General features: G+C 32.5%; 1 protein-coding gene across 1 annotated transcript; it reads right to left on the reverse strand.

The window, feature by feature from the left end:
• Nucleotides 1-1,094: 1,094 nt before the first annotated feature.
• Nucleotides 1,095-16,507, reverse strand: LOC139484118 (C-type lectin domain family 10 member A-like). Its single transcript, XM_071267846.1, has 6 exons — nucleotides 16,424-16,507; nucleotides 8,254-8,542; nucleotides 7,789-7,862; nucleotides 6,189-6,273; nucleotides 4,192-4,432; nucleotides 1,095-1,263 (listed from the first exon to the last, which is right to left on the reverse strand). Exons 2-6 carry the CDS (start codon nucleotides 8,528-8,530, stop codon nucleotides 1,095-1,097), a joined length of 846 nt encoding a protein of 281 aa, XP_071123947.1. The 5' UTR covers nucleotides 8,531-8,542; nucleotides 16,424-16,507.
• Between the last annotated feature and the right edge of the window lie 1,179 nt (nucleotides 16,508-17,686).

The following is a 17,686-nucleotide window of genomic DNA, read 5'->3' on the forward strand; positions in this document are numbered from 1 at the left end:
TCATTGAAAACTCATATCATTTTTTAGATTCAAAATGGTTACTTTTTTATGTTTAATCTATTCATTGTTTATTTAGAATCGTAAATGAACATGAAATGATTAATTTTTTAGTTGTTCAGGTGAAATATTAAAGTGTTTTAATAGAACCCTGGTTCTCGCCTGAAATTTCTCCCTGCGAAAAGTTTATTCATTTATCGGTGCATTACAGGATTTAAACAAAACATGATACTATTCAAGCTTTATCACCAGCCCAGTAGTCAACACTTCGGTGTTGACATGAATATCAATAATGTGGTCATTTTTATAAATTTCCTGTTTACAAAACTTTGAATTTTTTGAAAAACTAAGGATTTTATTATCCCAGGCATAGATTACCTTAGATGTATTTGGCACAACTTTTTGGAATTTTGGATCCTCAATGCTCTTCAACTATGTACTTGTTTGGCTTTATAAATATTTTGATATGAGCGTCACTGATAAGTCTTATGTAGACGAAACACGCGTTTGACGTACTAAATTATAATCCTGGTACCTTTGATAACTATTAACACCACTGGGTCGATGCCACTGCTGGTGGACGTTTCGTCCTCGAGGGTATCACCAGCCCAGTAGTCAACACTTCGGTGTTGACATGAATATCAATAATGTGGCAATTTTTATAAATTTCCTGTTTACAAAACTTTGAATTTTTTGAAAAACTAAGGATTTTTTATCCCAGGCATAGATTACCTTAGATGTATTTGGAACAACTTTTTGGAATTTTGGATCCTCAATGCTCTTCAACTTTGTACTTGTTTGGCTTTATAAATATTTTGATATGAGCGTCACTGATGAGTCTTATGTAGACGAAACGCGTGTCTGACGTACTAAATTATAATTCTGGTACCTTTGATAACTATTATGTGTGTATAAATAAAATGATAATCTTCCCTTTTTGGACATCATGTCATAGATATACATGTGATATACTTGTAGAAAGAAAAGAGTATTTGTGAGGTAATTTAAAACAAAATTTCAATGACCCACATACATTAAAGGTGTAAATATAAGTATATGGGTGAAATGAAAAAGAAAGTTTTAAAAAATTGCAACATCTATAATACCTGTATGGCTCTTTTCATCGATAGTCGTTTTGTATCATCAGAAATCATTCCAGATATTTCTGTCAGATTTCCACCAAATAACCATGGGTCTTTCACAACTGAAGGCTGCCATGCAGAAATTTCGCCAGTAGCTAACAGATTAGTGCTGCCTCCGTCATACCTGTGGATTATGTTTATCGATTATATTGATATCTTCATAACTTAGATATTTTTGTAATACTTTTATACACATTCATGTAACGTTGAAAATCTTGAACATTTGGTTATTAATGATATCTATTTTAGATACTTTTTGCTTTTTATGTCATTTAAACATTTTGAAAACCAAACGTTTCTGTCCTAATTGCTTTTAAACGTATCATCTTTTTCAAAATAAAAGTTCCAAATGGAAGAACTCACCAATTGGATTTATTGTTATTTCTTGTCGTTTTGAATATGAATGCAATTTTAGTATTTTGCATGGCCGGCATGCAGGTTTAAGATTATTTCTCCCTTAATTTTCAAGGATATTTTGTACTACAAGGTTAATGTTATACTTCCTGGTCATAATGCTCCTACCGTTTCTAAAAGCATTGCATCCCTGGCTTTTAAATGTTTATATTTGGGCGTTCCTGATGAAGGTATATCCAGAAAATCGCTTCGGCACACGATATGTATTAAGCATTATTTTTATTTAATAGCACTGGATCGATATCACTGCTGGAGGACGTGGGTATCATCAGCTCAGAAGTCAGAGCTTCGTTGTTGACATGATTCATAACATACCTTTCGAATTTGCCATTGATAGATTAGGCAATTATTAAGACCTTAAGGTTCCAACGACCTCAGATAAATTTGACAGATTCCTGTCGTGATTTTTTTCCTGAGTTGCTTTCTTTTGTGCTATATGTTATTCTATTAATTGTGATCAACCATTGGGAGGATGACTATTTGAAAAACGAATTTATCCCGCATATTTAAGCTCTTTTTTTGTCTTTGTTAATTGTTTAGTATTGATGACGTTGTATTTTGTTTTATTAGTTGACTTGCAGATTCATAGATAATGCGGGATATTCCGATAAAAGTACTTTATAAATATAAACAGTTTTACACGTGGTACACACATATTTCTAGAACAAACACGATTAAAATCAGTAATGTTATGATTATATTTGTCTTAACTATGAATGCACCCAGCATTACAAGAAAATTTTTCGTTCGGGATGTCAGTTTTGAGGTGGTGTGATTGCCTATGATAAAACTTCCCACCAAAGACTAAACTACGTAGATTTAATCAACTGTATGTTTCCGTATGACCCTCAGCATCTAGTAAAACACACACCGTACAGAACGATAGACGCAATCAGTGACATGACAAAATCAAAAACCAATTAAAAGCGAAAACCAACTTCGGAACATCACGATCACAAAGATGGCATATGTATATGTCGAAAGCTAATAAATCCTAATGTTATTTTTCTTTCGATTCAATTATTACGTTTTCTTTTATTATAGCCAACAACTTAATATACTCCTTGAAACATATCAAGATTAAAAAAAAATTAATCACATTACATAGACATTTCATGTGATTCCATAATTTTGATTGGCCGAGGCATTCGAAAATGTATATTTTATTTCCTAATAAATTGCAACATCTATGAGTGCATGCCAGGGCTCCCCATGACAACACCCAAATTTAATACCTATAAATCCAATCGAAAGGGTTTATTTAACTAATAATGCATGCTTCGGTCAAGGCGTTTACATTCCAAAAGAATAACAAAAATGAAGTGTATTGGTTTACAAAATATCTTAACCTAGAACAAAATAACAAAAAAAAAAATAACGTTTACCTTAAGTGACTTTAGATACTAAAAGGGATATTCAAACTCATAAGTAAAAAAACCGACAAACGACAAAAAGGCAAACAACAGTACACAAAACACACCATAGAAAATTAAATACTGAGCACCACGAAACCCACGTAAAACTGAGGTGCTATCAGGTGCTTTAGAAGGGTAAGCAGATCCTGCTCCACATGTGTCAGCCGTCGTTATACACTATATTTAATGAAAAGAAACTTGCATACTTTGGTCTTATTGTTAATTGTATTTCCAATTTATACTTCGTTACGGGCCTTTCATGGGCAAGACACGGAGAAAATATTTTCAGTAAATATTTGTAAGGTCTCTTTCGAGCAAAACAAATTAATGATGTGCAATGTCCGTATATTATTTAAGAAATAATTGATGCAAGCTATACTTTATTGTAATTTTAACATGTGTAGGCATTATATTCGTATTTATTTTTACCCGGGCGATAGTGAGGGCAAAAATAACACGAATATAAGGCCTACCCGTGTTAAAACTACAATAAAGTATAGCTTTCAATTTGAATTGGACAATTAAGGTAATTTATATGTCCGATAAGTATAAAAGCGTTTGTGTAGGCTCTTCCAAGCAACTCCCTTGTTTTCTTGTAAAGACACTAACGGCTGGCACTGTGATTTTTCAGAGGGAGGAGTTTAAACAGCCAGCATGAACGGTTGTCGTATATCGAGGTCAAATATGTAAATTTCGGAATTCAACACATTACAGTCATAATAAATGAATTAGTACCATTATGTGCACCATTTAAGAGTTTGAAAGTGTTTTAAAGTTAAGGAAATATATTAAGTGCATGATAATTTGATAAAATTCATGATTCTGAAGAAGTCAATATATGTATGTGCAAACACATGTCATTGGATGTAGAGCATGGGTTTGTTCACATAACGAAAGAAGCACGACATATTATAATAGATAACAGCTCTGTTGACATCTAACATCTCCATATCTTTATCAAATGAAGTAATAACATGAATAAGTCAGGGGCAGTAATTCATCGCCCTTCCAACGCACATGGGTGTCAACCTTCCATCAGGTTTTCATTTTGGTTGGAATTTTTGTACCTCAATTTTTAGTTTTCTGTAGTGTTTGTAAACCTGTATATCTTAAAGTATTTTTTCTCTTGATTACTTAATTATTTGTGTTAAAAATATCTTTTACATATGTTTAGATTTTCTATTTTAAAAGTATTTTTTTTCTGTTTATAAAACTATAAATACAATATGTGAACAGACTTACAAAAGTTGTGTTCGCAGATGTAATAAAACTTTGTCGAGCAAGTATACTCAAACCAAACCCTGAAATGATGTTTTCCAGTATTGTAAGCAACACAATTGTATTTAGTTCCTCTTGCACCATAGCCATTGTTCCATAATGTGTACGTCGGACGTGACTGATCGAAAGTCCAACGCCAATCTCCTTCATTCAGGTCTGTCAATCCTATCCAGTAATGAACATGTTCTACGAAATAAACATAGACAATATATTTTAAGGTACATTGTAGCTGGGGTGTCTTCCTCCTTCTTGGATTTTGAAGTAGCAGATAACAATCTGTCTAGATCTTTAATAAAATGTTTAAAATTTGAGAATAGTAGGTAATTCATGTGAAAGACTTTTCAGGTTTGAAAAGAAAATTATGTTTTTTTATCATATTTACGGCTGTATTTTACACAAAAAAAAAAATTTTGTTTGATCCTTTTTTTCTTTTAACTTCGCCGTATAAGGGTAGATAATTCAGATGTAAGAGAAGATGACTCAGATTAAGTAATTTTTATAATAGAACATGTTGTGAATTTACTATTTTATTTTGTTGCAAGAAAACGAGTCAGGTGACCTCATCATTTCTTTTTTTTTTTTTTTTATCTGAAAGCATATTATTACAGCTATCATCTCACATTTTATCTTTAAATTCTATGGTTTTGTTTTCTTTTTATCACACAAAATTGGGTTTTCCATGTAAAATCTATACAAAATGTGACAGTTTGCACAACCTGTAGCGTGAAAAAAAGCCCGGTGACCCATACTTTTTTTTATTATATTTAAAAAAAAAGCATGATATAAACTACGTTTTGACAAATCATTAAAAATTCTATGGATTTTAATTTAGAGCCCCCATCTACCTTAATTTCAAAATACTAAATGAAAATAGCAATGCTAGGATATACTTTTGATTGAGTGTATAATATTTTCACAACTTCATCATATTTAGTTGAAGAAATAATTCATGGAAGCCATAGATTTGTTGGACATTTACAGATGGCATGGGCCGTACTATTCGAATCTTATCCTGAGCGTTCACGAGGGATAAAATTAACGAATAGCACTGCCCAGGCCATGTGTAAATGTCCAACAAATCTATGGCTTCCATGAATTATTTCGATTCTAATAGGACACATACGGTAATTTGAAAACTGAAGCGAAGGTAAGATTGACGTGGGTATGGGTGTTCTAATTTACCACCGGTAAGATAAAAGCTACAAATTCCAAAAAAATCTAGGTCTTGCCATAACTTTTCCTTAAATAACCACTAGAAAAATTGTGTTCAATCCTTATAAATCTTAACCCAACATTTTGTTCGTTGGCTTCTATTTACTGTCAAATCCACAGTTGACATTTCGAAAATAAGGAGTGAACCACCATGTCGACATCCTGAAATCCACAAATATGCGATTAATGCAATAGAATAGAAAATGAAAAAACACTTACCTCAACACTCCATTTTAATACGATATTATCCGAGCTTAGGACGTAAACGTAACGGAAGAACTTCAGCTTGAGAATTTTCATTCGTATGACGTTAATGCGCCAAGAGCATTCATGAAATTTCGCGGAATTAATTTTTTTTATATTATTTTATACATTTTTTAAGCTCTTGTGCATTAATTCTTTTTGTTATGCATTAGACTTGGAATAACGGTTCTGTAGTTTCTTTTTCAATTTCAATTTGAACACAACTAAATCGATAAAGTGATTGCACATAGGTTACGATACATGTGGATAAGCGTGGGAGGTAATTAGTAACAACCATCAATATGTACATCTACGAGTCTGCGTTAAGTATAGATGCATCGAGAATTTTATCACGCTGTTGTTTACAAAGCGAAAGAAGCACATCATATTAGAAAGGTATAAATTTTGAAAAAAAGGTTTTAGAACTAACCATAAGTTGCAACAATAGAAATAGTTTAGAAAAAGTATATATCAAGCATGCATGTACTTATTGGTTTATTATCAGAAATCCATGTGTTTTCGGAAGAATCGTCGACTTTAACGATGTATCCACCAATTTCCCTGCATCGACGCTACAACGAAAAACAAGAGGAATGAATAAATATATTATTAGTTTTTAGAGCTATGGTACAAGTTATATTAGGGTCAGGTCAAATTAGTTCAACGTTATTCTACTATTTCGAATAAAAAAGAGATGTACTTATATGTCATGAAACAGCATTTCCACAAAAACAAAGACCCATTTGTTTGTTTTTTTAGTTTAGCACGTGTCCGTTTGATCTTCGGATGTCGAATACCAGTGATACCAGGGTACAATAATATTAGAGAATCTTCTGAACGATAGGATATGCAGTGTGCTTGTTAATGTACAAACCTCTTTCAGCATTTAATAGTGTTTTGTTTCTTTTTGTTTGTTTTCCAACGTATCATACTCATATATGTTTGATATAACATTATGTCAGTTGCATATTTAAGAATTATCTTTTTTTCCGTGAGGAAAAATTCGTTCACAAGTTGCTATTATATGACTTAACTACATGTATACAGTGTATATATATATGTCACTTTCCAGAAGATGACTTTGAAATACTAAGGCTTTTCTACCTCAGGCATAGACTGACTACCTTGGCAATATTTGGCAAAACTTTTAGGAATTTTGGTCCTCAATGCTCTTCAACTTCGTACTTTATTTGGCCTTTTTAACTTTTTTGGATTCGAGCGTCACTAATGCATGTAATGAGTTTTTTGTAAACGAAACGCGCGTTTGGCGTATATACTAAATTTAGTCCTGGTATCTATGATGAGTTTATTTATTTAAAACATCTCTTGCTTTGAATTAGTACTTTTTTATTTTTTTGTTTGTTTCTTTCAGAAGGGTGTATCATGATGTCAAATGTGCTGATACCAATCGGTCAAACAGTAATTATCGAGTTTAGTATATGAATATTAGCTGAACATTTTAAAGAAATCGTTTTTCTTTAGTCGGTGTGTGTGTTTGTGCATGTTATGTAATGTTTGATACTGGAGCCCAGCAATCTATCGCAATTTGCCTTCTGTACCTAAAGACGGAATCACCAATAGTACAAAAAATGTATTATGGAAGTAATTGTAAGAACAATATGTATTACAAGGATACTGGATGTACTACTAAGTGTTTAATAATGGAAACACCTTGATTTGAAATGATATGCATTTTCAATTAACTAGTACACATTTTTGTTTAAGCTGAAGCCAAGTCAGGAGCCTCTGACCTTTGTTAGTCTTGTATGTTTTTTTTTACTTTTAGTTCATTTAAATGTTTAATAGTTTAGTGTGACGTCCATTTTCAATGACCTATTACACATTTTTGTGTAAGGGGCCAGTTGAAACCCGCAATCGGCTGCGGGATTTTTCTCGCTGTGTATAAGATTGAAATTAGTGATCTTTGGCTGTGTTCTGCTATTTTGTCGGGTTGTTGTCTCTTTGACATATTCCCGATTTCCATTCTCAATTTCCTTAATTCAAGAAAATACCGAGACTGGACCATTTATATTATAAAACAAAAATACAAAGAAGTGCTACTGAAGGATGGTAAACTGGTAACCTACCTCTGCTGTAAACCAGTCATGTTTTTCGTGGGCATAATAATAACAATGTCCATTATGTTTTATCCACTTCTTTTCTGAAATAAAAATCAATACAACACAATTCTTTAGATATGAGTTTGTGGATTATTGTGATGGTGTAATATTACAGCAACTCAACAAAACCCATCCAAAGGTGGTGTCTTTGACAGACGAAGGACTATGCGATACACAGGGAATTTTAACGTGAATTTAGATTCACCAGAAAAAATTTAGCAAATTTTCATGTGAGTTTCACGTATAAAGTGAGTTTCTCGTCTGAGGTGAATTTGTCAGAAAGGACTCGTTTAAGATATATCTCAACCAACGAAACACAAAAACTTTCGATCGTAAGCAGGATAACGATTCATAAATTGTTTAATTCTTCTCTATGTCTTTATCAGAGTATAACTATTATATGTAACCCTAATGATTTAATCCCAGACTTACTTCTAAATACTTCTTCCAAAACCTTAAGATCACCATCAAGCCTCTTGACCTTGCTCCCAACATTACTTTTCAACGTTCCTAAATGAGTCTTTAATGTATTGAGGGTTTTCTGGATGTCGCTCTCCAATGTATTTACAGTATTTCCAAGATACGTTTCTAGAGCAGTCAGAGCTTTCCTGGAGTCATCGAAGTCTTTCTCTGATTCATTTGTCAAACAAGGTAAGCTCATTGCATATTTGCATATGCAAATGAGAAGAACGGATGTTACCGACAGCATAACTGGATTATACTATAAACAAACAGAAATAAGCACATGAAATATCTCACAATGAACACCACATGCATCGTAATTCAGAAATTACAAAAACAAATCGACGTACAGTATCTCAAAGTAATCTCTAAGTAATATATTTAATTACCATTTCTATAAAGTCTTCTGAATATTTTATTTGCCACCGGAGAGGGTTTATTTTGCAACTGATCTAGGCAGCGATATCAGCTTAGATAGAAAGAATACATGCGTGGAAACTTATCATAATGTTCTCTACAATACTGTTACTACTAGAGAACTAAACTAGTTATCTAAAAAAATACTGTTGAAAAATAAATACCAAAGGGATATTCACAATACAACACAGGAACACACTGTAATTATCGGTTGTAAAAGACTTTACTCATGAGATCAGTATATTGATATTAGGAGTACTCGCAGTTATAGAAAGCTAGTTCAAAGCCCAATTTCAATTAACAAAAAAACTGTGTTCTCTCAAACAAAAGTTGTCAATCAGTTCTTATCCAACGGATTTATGTAAAGAAGTCAGAAGTAAGTATAAGTTCTGAAAACACATGTTGTAATTTGCTTAGAACTAGTTTTCATGCCAGTAACTGAGTGTGTTTCGACAAAGAGACAATATCATAAGTATAACATTGAAGAATCAGAGTTTTTGATTTTGAAAAGGCTGATGACATCACACTTATTTAAGATGGTTCACCAGAATTGGTATATGCATCTCTTCGTATTTCATAATTAAACGCTCAAAATGAATTAAGATAGAACAAAAGTGGTATGGATTGGGGAAAAGTTTAATATGTGTCAAGTGGAGATTGGAGTAAGGTTTAAGCAAGCTTAAACTCATGTGTATTAAATAGTCTGTTCATTTACAACCGTAGCACGAAAATTATTATTTTACTTAACTAGCACTAGGCCAATACCTCTGCTAGTGAACTGTTAAAGACCACGAGAGTATCCCCTCAGACAAAGTTGACCTTACATTGATTTGGCTATTTACTTTTCAGTCTTTTTTTAAGCAAAAAGCTACTGACATGTTTCAGTACTTTTCATCCTTGTTTTTCAATTTCGGTCTGAGCGTGCTTGGTGAAGGTAAATCCGGAAAAGCGCTTCGGACTTAAAAAGTTTATAATGTGTTATTTGCATTTAATGTCATTCTGAAAATCTTAATCATTGACAAAATCTTAGAAAGGTTGAAAGAAAAATAAAGAGTGGGCAGGTCAGTATAGAACCTACTTATCTCCAACTTAAAAAAAATACATTTATTAAAAGTTTTCTTGTATATATTAAGTTCTTTATACGATCACTGATTAGATCAAATCCAAACAATGCGATATTAACCAAAGTGTTCATTCTTGAATTTTATTTGCTTTTATTTGGCATGGTAAACCTGACGAAATAAAAAGAGAGACACCGTTTCAAATGATTTTAACTGGATGGACGTATTCACACATGCTGGATATAAAACAATATACATGTATAAAATAATTAAAATTAACATGAATAAGAAGAGCTGGACAATTTAATTGACTATAGTAACTGATTTATCAAGAAAAAATAATTTACATGAACTACATTGTAATATATAATATATACCAACAAAAACTGAGCACTAGAAAGGTATTTAGGCGATAGGTGCGAGTTGAAAATGCTAAAGCCAAAGATTCTGAGAAACAACGCATAACGCAAACAAGAACAAAGGATTCAAAACTGTTCCATCATCTAGTAAAAAGCAATAGAAAGACCAGGGATAATGCTATCATGTATTTGCATGTTGGAGACATATGTATGTCTAGTGAGCAAAATGTTATTGAAGGCTTCAAACTGCACTTTAGAAACTTAGAAACTCCAGAGGAATCTACAGTCTTAGATAATAGGTAATATCATCAGGAAGTAGAATATGAAAAAGGATTAATTACAGAGCTAGTGAAAGATAAGAATATACCGGCGGCCTTACTAGAAGAACTACAAAGGCCATCAAATCAATTAATAAAGGAAAATCAGCTGATATCTATGGAATCACTGTCGCACATATTATGGAATGGTTACTGAATCTCATAGATATACTATTCACAGAAGGCAAGGTACCAGACATTCTATAACAGTGAATACTCGCCCCCATGTGTAAGAACGAAGGCGAGAAAAACATAGCATCTAACTAAAGAGGAAACACTGTACTACCTGTGTTAAACAGAGTGATAGAAACAATAGTAAAAGTAAGGATCAACCCAGTCGTACTTGTAACCCAAAATGTAACTCAACGAGGATTTACGGCAGGCTCAGGACCAGCAAATGCAGCCTTACCGGTTGAAGAAATATACCGTGAAGCCAAAGAAAACAATTAAGAGTATCAACTTGTACTGCTGGACGCAAAATCACCCTTTGATGTAGTTATACATTCCCATCTTATGAATCGGCTCTGTCATGCAGAAATCGATGATAAACACTGGACACTCAATCAGAGTATGCACACAAAAGCAACAAATGCAGTTAAATGGAATGGCCAAACTTCCGAGCTATTTAATATTCTACTAGGAATACGCCAAGGAGGGATCCTAAGTACCAACCTTTACAAGCTTAACATCAATCCACTAGTCAACATGCTGGAAACATCAAATTAAGGATGTAGAATTGGGAATATACTCTGCAATACTAGTGCGTGTGCAGATGATGTCGCACTCACAAGCAAAAAGACAACCGATATGCAAGTACAAATCAATATGGCAAACACATTTGCCGGCATGGAAGGATATAAACTACAGCAAAAAAAAAAAGCGTGGCTATATACTAGGGATGTCAAAAGATCTGAAATTTGATACTCGGATACTCGGTCATGATACTCGAGTACTCGCGAGTACTCGGATGAATCTTAAACGTATATTGAAAGGTTTAGATTTTAGGTGGGATGCAGTATTTTTGTTATTGCCTTTCGTTAATAGCAGTTATTGTTTGTGTACGTGTTCATGAACCAAATTCCAATAAATCAAAAATATTTCCATATTAAGTCCGACAAGGTAAACAATATATGTATCATCTCATTCTGTTCCTGATGAGTTGGTATTTTTATAATACGACTTGTCAATTAATTTGTCAAAACAATAGTGGACTCTAAATTGCTTGTGCTTTTCCGTGTTGATCGGTCTTATTTTTTCTGTGCTTTGTTTTATTGCCCTATTTTTGTCTGATTTTCTTTTTTTTCCATGGCGTTGTCTGTGTATTTTCGACTTTTGGGTTTGCATGTCGCTCTCGTACTTTCTATCTTTAAATTGTAAATTAAACAACTATTAATTTAAATGTACATCTCAAACCAATCACGTTTACATAGAAGTCTTGATTAATAAACAAAGGTAGCTTTTTAAGGCTTGTGATGAGTTAATTATTAATCCATGAAAGTGTTGATCCGTGTACAAACACTGTTAAAACATCTTTAATCAGTTGCATAGGGTTCACCACAGGTCACTTTGATTTTGTTCTTGTTTAGAAATATGATCTGGTCAACAATTTCAAACGAAAGACGGTTTGCCTTTCTATTTTTTGTTACAAGTAGTGCACATGAAACATTCCCTCGGAAGAGAAGGACGTTGCTGGTACTACTTTAACAAATAGTAGCCTCATGATAAACATATTTAATTTGTTTATTGACTTTATTTAGTAGTACGAAGGGGATATCTCAACGGAACTAAAGTAAGTGGAAATATGATGAGAAATATCTCAAGATGTATAACAGGCAAACGAGTATCCGAGTACTAAAACTGAAGTTGAGTACTCGGCCTTCCGACCGAGTACCCGAGTACTCGAGTACTCGTTGCCATCCCTACTATAAACATCAAACCTATGCCAACAAGAAAAAAACGATATTGGAAGAATATACAATGAATGAAGCTAATATGCCAAGACCTGGCTCACCTATGCATTTAGGAATAATCAGAACCAACTCTATGCAGCAAAATATCATAGCAAATATTGAAGAGAATATACAAAAATAAATGAGAAGTGCTTATGCTCTACTTGGCAGTGGCTTCCATATTGAAAATGGACTGGATATAGAAACAATAGTACACCTGTATAAAATCTACATCTTCAAAGTGTTATTATATGGAATGGATCTATTAACACCACGATCTCTTAATCTTGAGAAATTGAAAAAATTTCAAAAGAAAATGTTTAAGCAACTAATGTCACTACCAACTAACACACCAGCTCCTGCAATAAATATCTTGACGGGAATACTACCAGTTGATGCACAAATACACATCAGGAATATGACCTTCTTCATAAATGTATTTACCCAACCTAACGAAAGCTTAGAAAAACAACTAACAGGGAGGTAACTGTGCATCAAGTCAATGAATAGTTGCAGCTGGTTTATTGAATTAAAAACAATCATGCTAAAATACAATCTAGGAATTGCAATTTAGTGGCTAGATATTCAGATGAAAAATAAAGAACTGTTAATTAAAACCATAAAAGGAATCAATGCCTACTGGATTGAGCGAATCACATAATTGCTACCTAAGCTCTATAACGGCCTTCGATATCTTAACAGTAATATATTCATGCCAAGGATACATCCAATATCACGAATCAAGCACCAATCTCCAAAAGACACCAAGAGAGTACCTACCAAGATTAAACTATTAACCTGAACTTATATACTACAACCTCTAAGATATAAGATATTCAAAGAAGTAACTGAATATCATTGTATAGCGTGTGATAGTAAAGAAGAAACATTGGAACATTTGATTACAAACAGTTAAGAAACTCCTAACTGCAAATGGGGATGTGCGTGAGGAAGACCTTACATGTGAAATGCGATTCAAGTATTAATGGACATTACACAAATACAAAAGATATACAGAATCACATCCAATCCTATGCCTAAAATATAATTCCAAGCAAGAAGGGCAGCAATAAATAATTAGATAAATAATTGAAAACGTACTTAATACAATTTTTGAAAGTATAATTATTATTTTATTAAATGTTATAGTCTCAGTTAATAAATAGTTTGCGATAGTTTTGAAAGCATATTTTTTTTCTATTTACTCTCATGATACACAGTGAATAAATAAATGTCAAATTAACTTTAAAATATAAAGGTGTATTTTTAATGGTCACAGACTATAAGTTTTTGTCTTTTTCCTTTACATTGTTTCAGCAGACCAAAATAATCTAAACTTCCCATGTAAAAAAATCTTAAAAACTGTAAATTTTTCAATGTAAAAAGTCATAAACACTTTTAAAAGTTCCTAATGTAAAAACTGTATATAATGTTGTTGTGTTATGATTGTTAATTTTTGATATTTTCGTTTATTGTTTGGTGGTGGAACTGTTCGACATACGAATGTATGGTTACCCTATAAAAGGTGTAAAGATGCAGAGGAGAAGAAGAAGAGTATGTCCAATCGCATTAGTACAAAATCCCTTTTTGCTAGGACTTATTTAAAGCTTAGACAGAATTCCAAGCTAAAGTGCTGTCAAGAATATATATAGACAAATATCACATATAATATTTTGTAAAAGGGAGTGCTGTCAAGAATATATATAGACAAATATCACATATAATATTTTGTAAAAGGGAGGCGAAATAAACCAAAGGGACATTATAACTATAGACAATTAACCTCTTGACTGAAAAGGGAGTTTAATTAATTTAAAGATGTTATCAATAATGCAAGACATTAGATGAATTGGAAAGAATTTGAAAGTATTATTAATATTGTTACCAAATTTATTTGTATACTGGGATTTGACTGCAGCAGTTATACTTATAATTATGATAAGTCTTGATATAAATGTAATCAATTGTACATGCTTTATTTTTTCAGATATAACTTCCTATTAATCATTTTGTTGGTCCACAGAAGTGTCTAAAGACATGTACAAAGTCCCCCAAAATGAAATAAAAAGAGGAAAAGGGTCTTCAATCTTAAATGAAAAATGATATCTTGAACAAAGTGTATACACTGTCAATTAATAGATCAAAACTACAGAGGCTGCAATACAGGATCACTTACAGAATATTAGTGTTCAAATGGGTTTTTCAAATAGATATATGATATAGTTACACAGCTAGAACCAAAAAGAAAAACGAGCAAGCAAAGATTGTAGCAAGAACGCCTTATCTCAAAGATTATTCTTTTAAACTCATTTTATAGAAATAAAGCATTACATAGATCATTTTCATACTGGAACCCTTGGCTCAAATTTATAGAACAACTAAAACCAAGATATACTCACTCTCAAGATACCTTCCAGTTTATAAATACTTAATGAATGAGTTTAAAGTGACAAATGATTTTATATATACTAGTCTTGCCTTTTAAGATGATACTGTGGACTAATTATCCCTATCTATGAAATTCTGAATGGGGACTTTCATTTCTGTATAATTCTTTAATTTTTTTTAGATTATTTTTCTGTATCCTTTTTATATTTTTACCATTTTTCTGTATTCTTAATATTTTAGCAACCCATTAATCTCAGTTTTGTATTTTGTTTGTTGCTCTTCTTTATTTTTTTGTCATTTGCTCTGCATTTTTTGCTAATTATTCTCTTTTCTGTATACCCCATCCAGCCTCTCATCTTTAAGCTTTGCATTCAATATTTGATGCCAAGATTGTAAACAAATCCATTGAACAAATACAAGTAACAATTTATATTGCATATCTATTATTTGTTGACGGGTAAAACCCCGTTTTGTGTTAAGTTTCAACAAGTGAGAAAAGAATTATCAACTCAGATCAACTATCCCGTGTTCGAACCAGAACAGACTTCTTAGTGTGTACACGACATTAGATTCTTTGTAAATTTATTCCTTACGCCAGGCTAGTTTCTAGGACTTTAACTGACAAAAACTAAGGAGTTTTTTCAAGGTTTGAATAAGATAAAAATCTAAATCACACGTTAGTATTGATAAAATTTGAAACGTGGAAAAGTGGATTGCAGGTAATGAACTAAGGATTTAACCGTTGAGGAAAACTGTTAACATGTATTGTATAAGGGATAAATATCTTTAAATTTTCGATTCTTATCCTATTGACAATGATAGTGATATTATCATCATACAGAGCTACAATGTATGTTATTAGAATAATTCTTTGACTTTAATAATTTCTATATACTAGTAGAATATGTATCTTTAAAGTAACATGCAACTTGATTTCTTCATTAACATCACGTCCTTTACCACAAATAGCCGCTTTTCCTTCAAAGGTAGAACGTAGCACTCGAAAAATAACTAGTTTTACTCGGCAACAGGACTAGTTATACCCGGCAACAGGAATAGTTTAACCCGGCAACAGGAATAGTTTAACCCGGAAACAGGACTAGTTTTACCTGGCAACAGACTAATGTACCTGCCAGGCACTTAGTCAGTGGTTGGCTCTTTTTTATAGATAAAGGAGATGTGGGATATATTTGTAGTATAGTGTTCGTAGGTGTTTTGCAGATTTTTGGTGTGTGAATTTTACAAATTACCTCTATAGGGATCTGGATTGGTCGTTCTTCATTTCGGTAATCTAATATTTCTAACACCATGCATTTATCAGTAATCTCGTTATATTTTAGCACCACCGTTTTCTGAATTCTTAATTTTTGAATCATTTTTTCTCTATTCTTTGTTTTTTTAGCACCACAGTATTCTTAATTGTTTCTCCTTTTTTTCTATTCTTTATTTTTTTGGCATTTTTTTTCTCTATTCTTTATTTGTTGGGCCAATATTCTCTATAGAATGTAAACCCCCACCCAAACCTTCCTATATATGCCTTTTGTATGTTTTTGGGTTGCTGTTCATTGGCAGTTTCCCACACATATCCATTTATTCCTGTCTACCATTTTTCACAAAAGAATTAGTAAATCTGAATAGTTGGTACTCACCAAAATCAGCTAGTTGTTTATTAGAAATAACTGAAGATTTTGTGCAATCCTACTTCACAATGGTTCGAATTTCTGTTTTACCTGGCGAAATGTTGGGTAAAAATCCAATCACGGAAGCTCATTAAAATGTAATTTTACCTTCTAAACTTTGGATGTTTCGTGTAGCATGCAAACGGTAGACTATTCTGAAGATATTACATTTCATTGTTATACATGTACAATGAAATTCAATATTTTCTATTTTGTTATGTTTTTAATTCTGCTTCTTGTTTTTGTTTGTTTGGTGTTGGTTTTTTTTTCTATATAGAATATAATTTTTCTATTTGATTTTTTAGGAAATAAGGTAACGATATTTCCCCATGTATGTATTTATTATTTAATTGACTTTTTTTCTAATTCCTTTTTCTCAAAACAGTCGTGCTTCAACGTCCGAATTGAGAGGAGCAATTAATGAAAAGTTTGTAACGGTGGGTAGGAAAAATTTGGATCCGATTCCCACAGAGGAATAATGATTCGTGATAATCGGATCCAGATTTTACCTACCAACCGTTACACACTTTTCATTTATATGTCTTATGATAGTCTTGGGACACGGATTAGTACTAAGTCAGGTTAACGAAAGTCTCCTAAGATAAGATTTGTCCTCAATTTTGTCCTAAAATTGAGATATAGAATTCATAGGCCTAAAAGTTAAGATAATGATGTCATAGATTGAAATAAAAACAACAAATATGGCATTCAGCAATTATTTGGAGAATTTGTTTCTGTGTAGATACATGTGTACTATACCATGTCTTTTTGGTATTATTGACATGTCCCAGGATACTTTCATTGTCATGGCCCCCGATGCAATTATGCCACATCTTTTATCATTTTTGTTACGTTCAAAGGCAGATAACTCCGACGACTAATACGAACGAGGTGGGTTATGCATGTACGTCTATGAGATTTATCCCAAAACTAAAATAAAAACAAAGAATGATTTATCATTAATTGAAAATTGCCACTACTTGCTGCTGCAGGTACCTCTTAACCAATTGTTGCTCAAGTTCAAGTTCAAATTCTTTATTGTAGACTCTCAGACACATATAGTGTTACAAGAGGAACTCAGTACATATATTCAAATGGAAATGGCAGCTAAAATATACAATAAAATATTGCTTGTCTAGTCGCATTTTCTATCTATGTAAAATAAGAGAAGCCTGAAATTACTATAGTAGTCTTAGGGGAAGGCTATCTTACAGTTTTCGGCACTTTTGAAGA

Source organism: Mytilus edulis, chromosome 8, assembly GCF_963676685.1.
Source record: "Mytilus edulis chromosome 8, xbMytEdul2.2, whole genome shotgun sequence".
NCBI classification, from domain to species: Eukaryota; Metazoa; Mollusca; class Bivalvia; order Mytilida; family Mytilidae; genus Mytilus; species Mytilus edulis.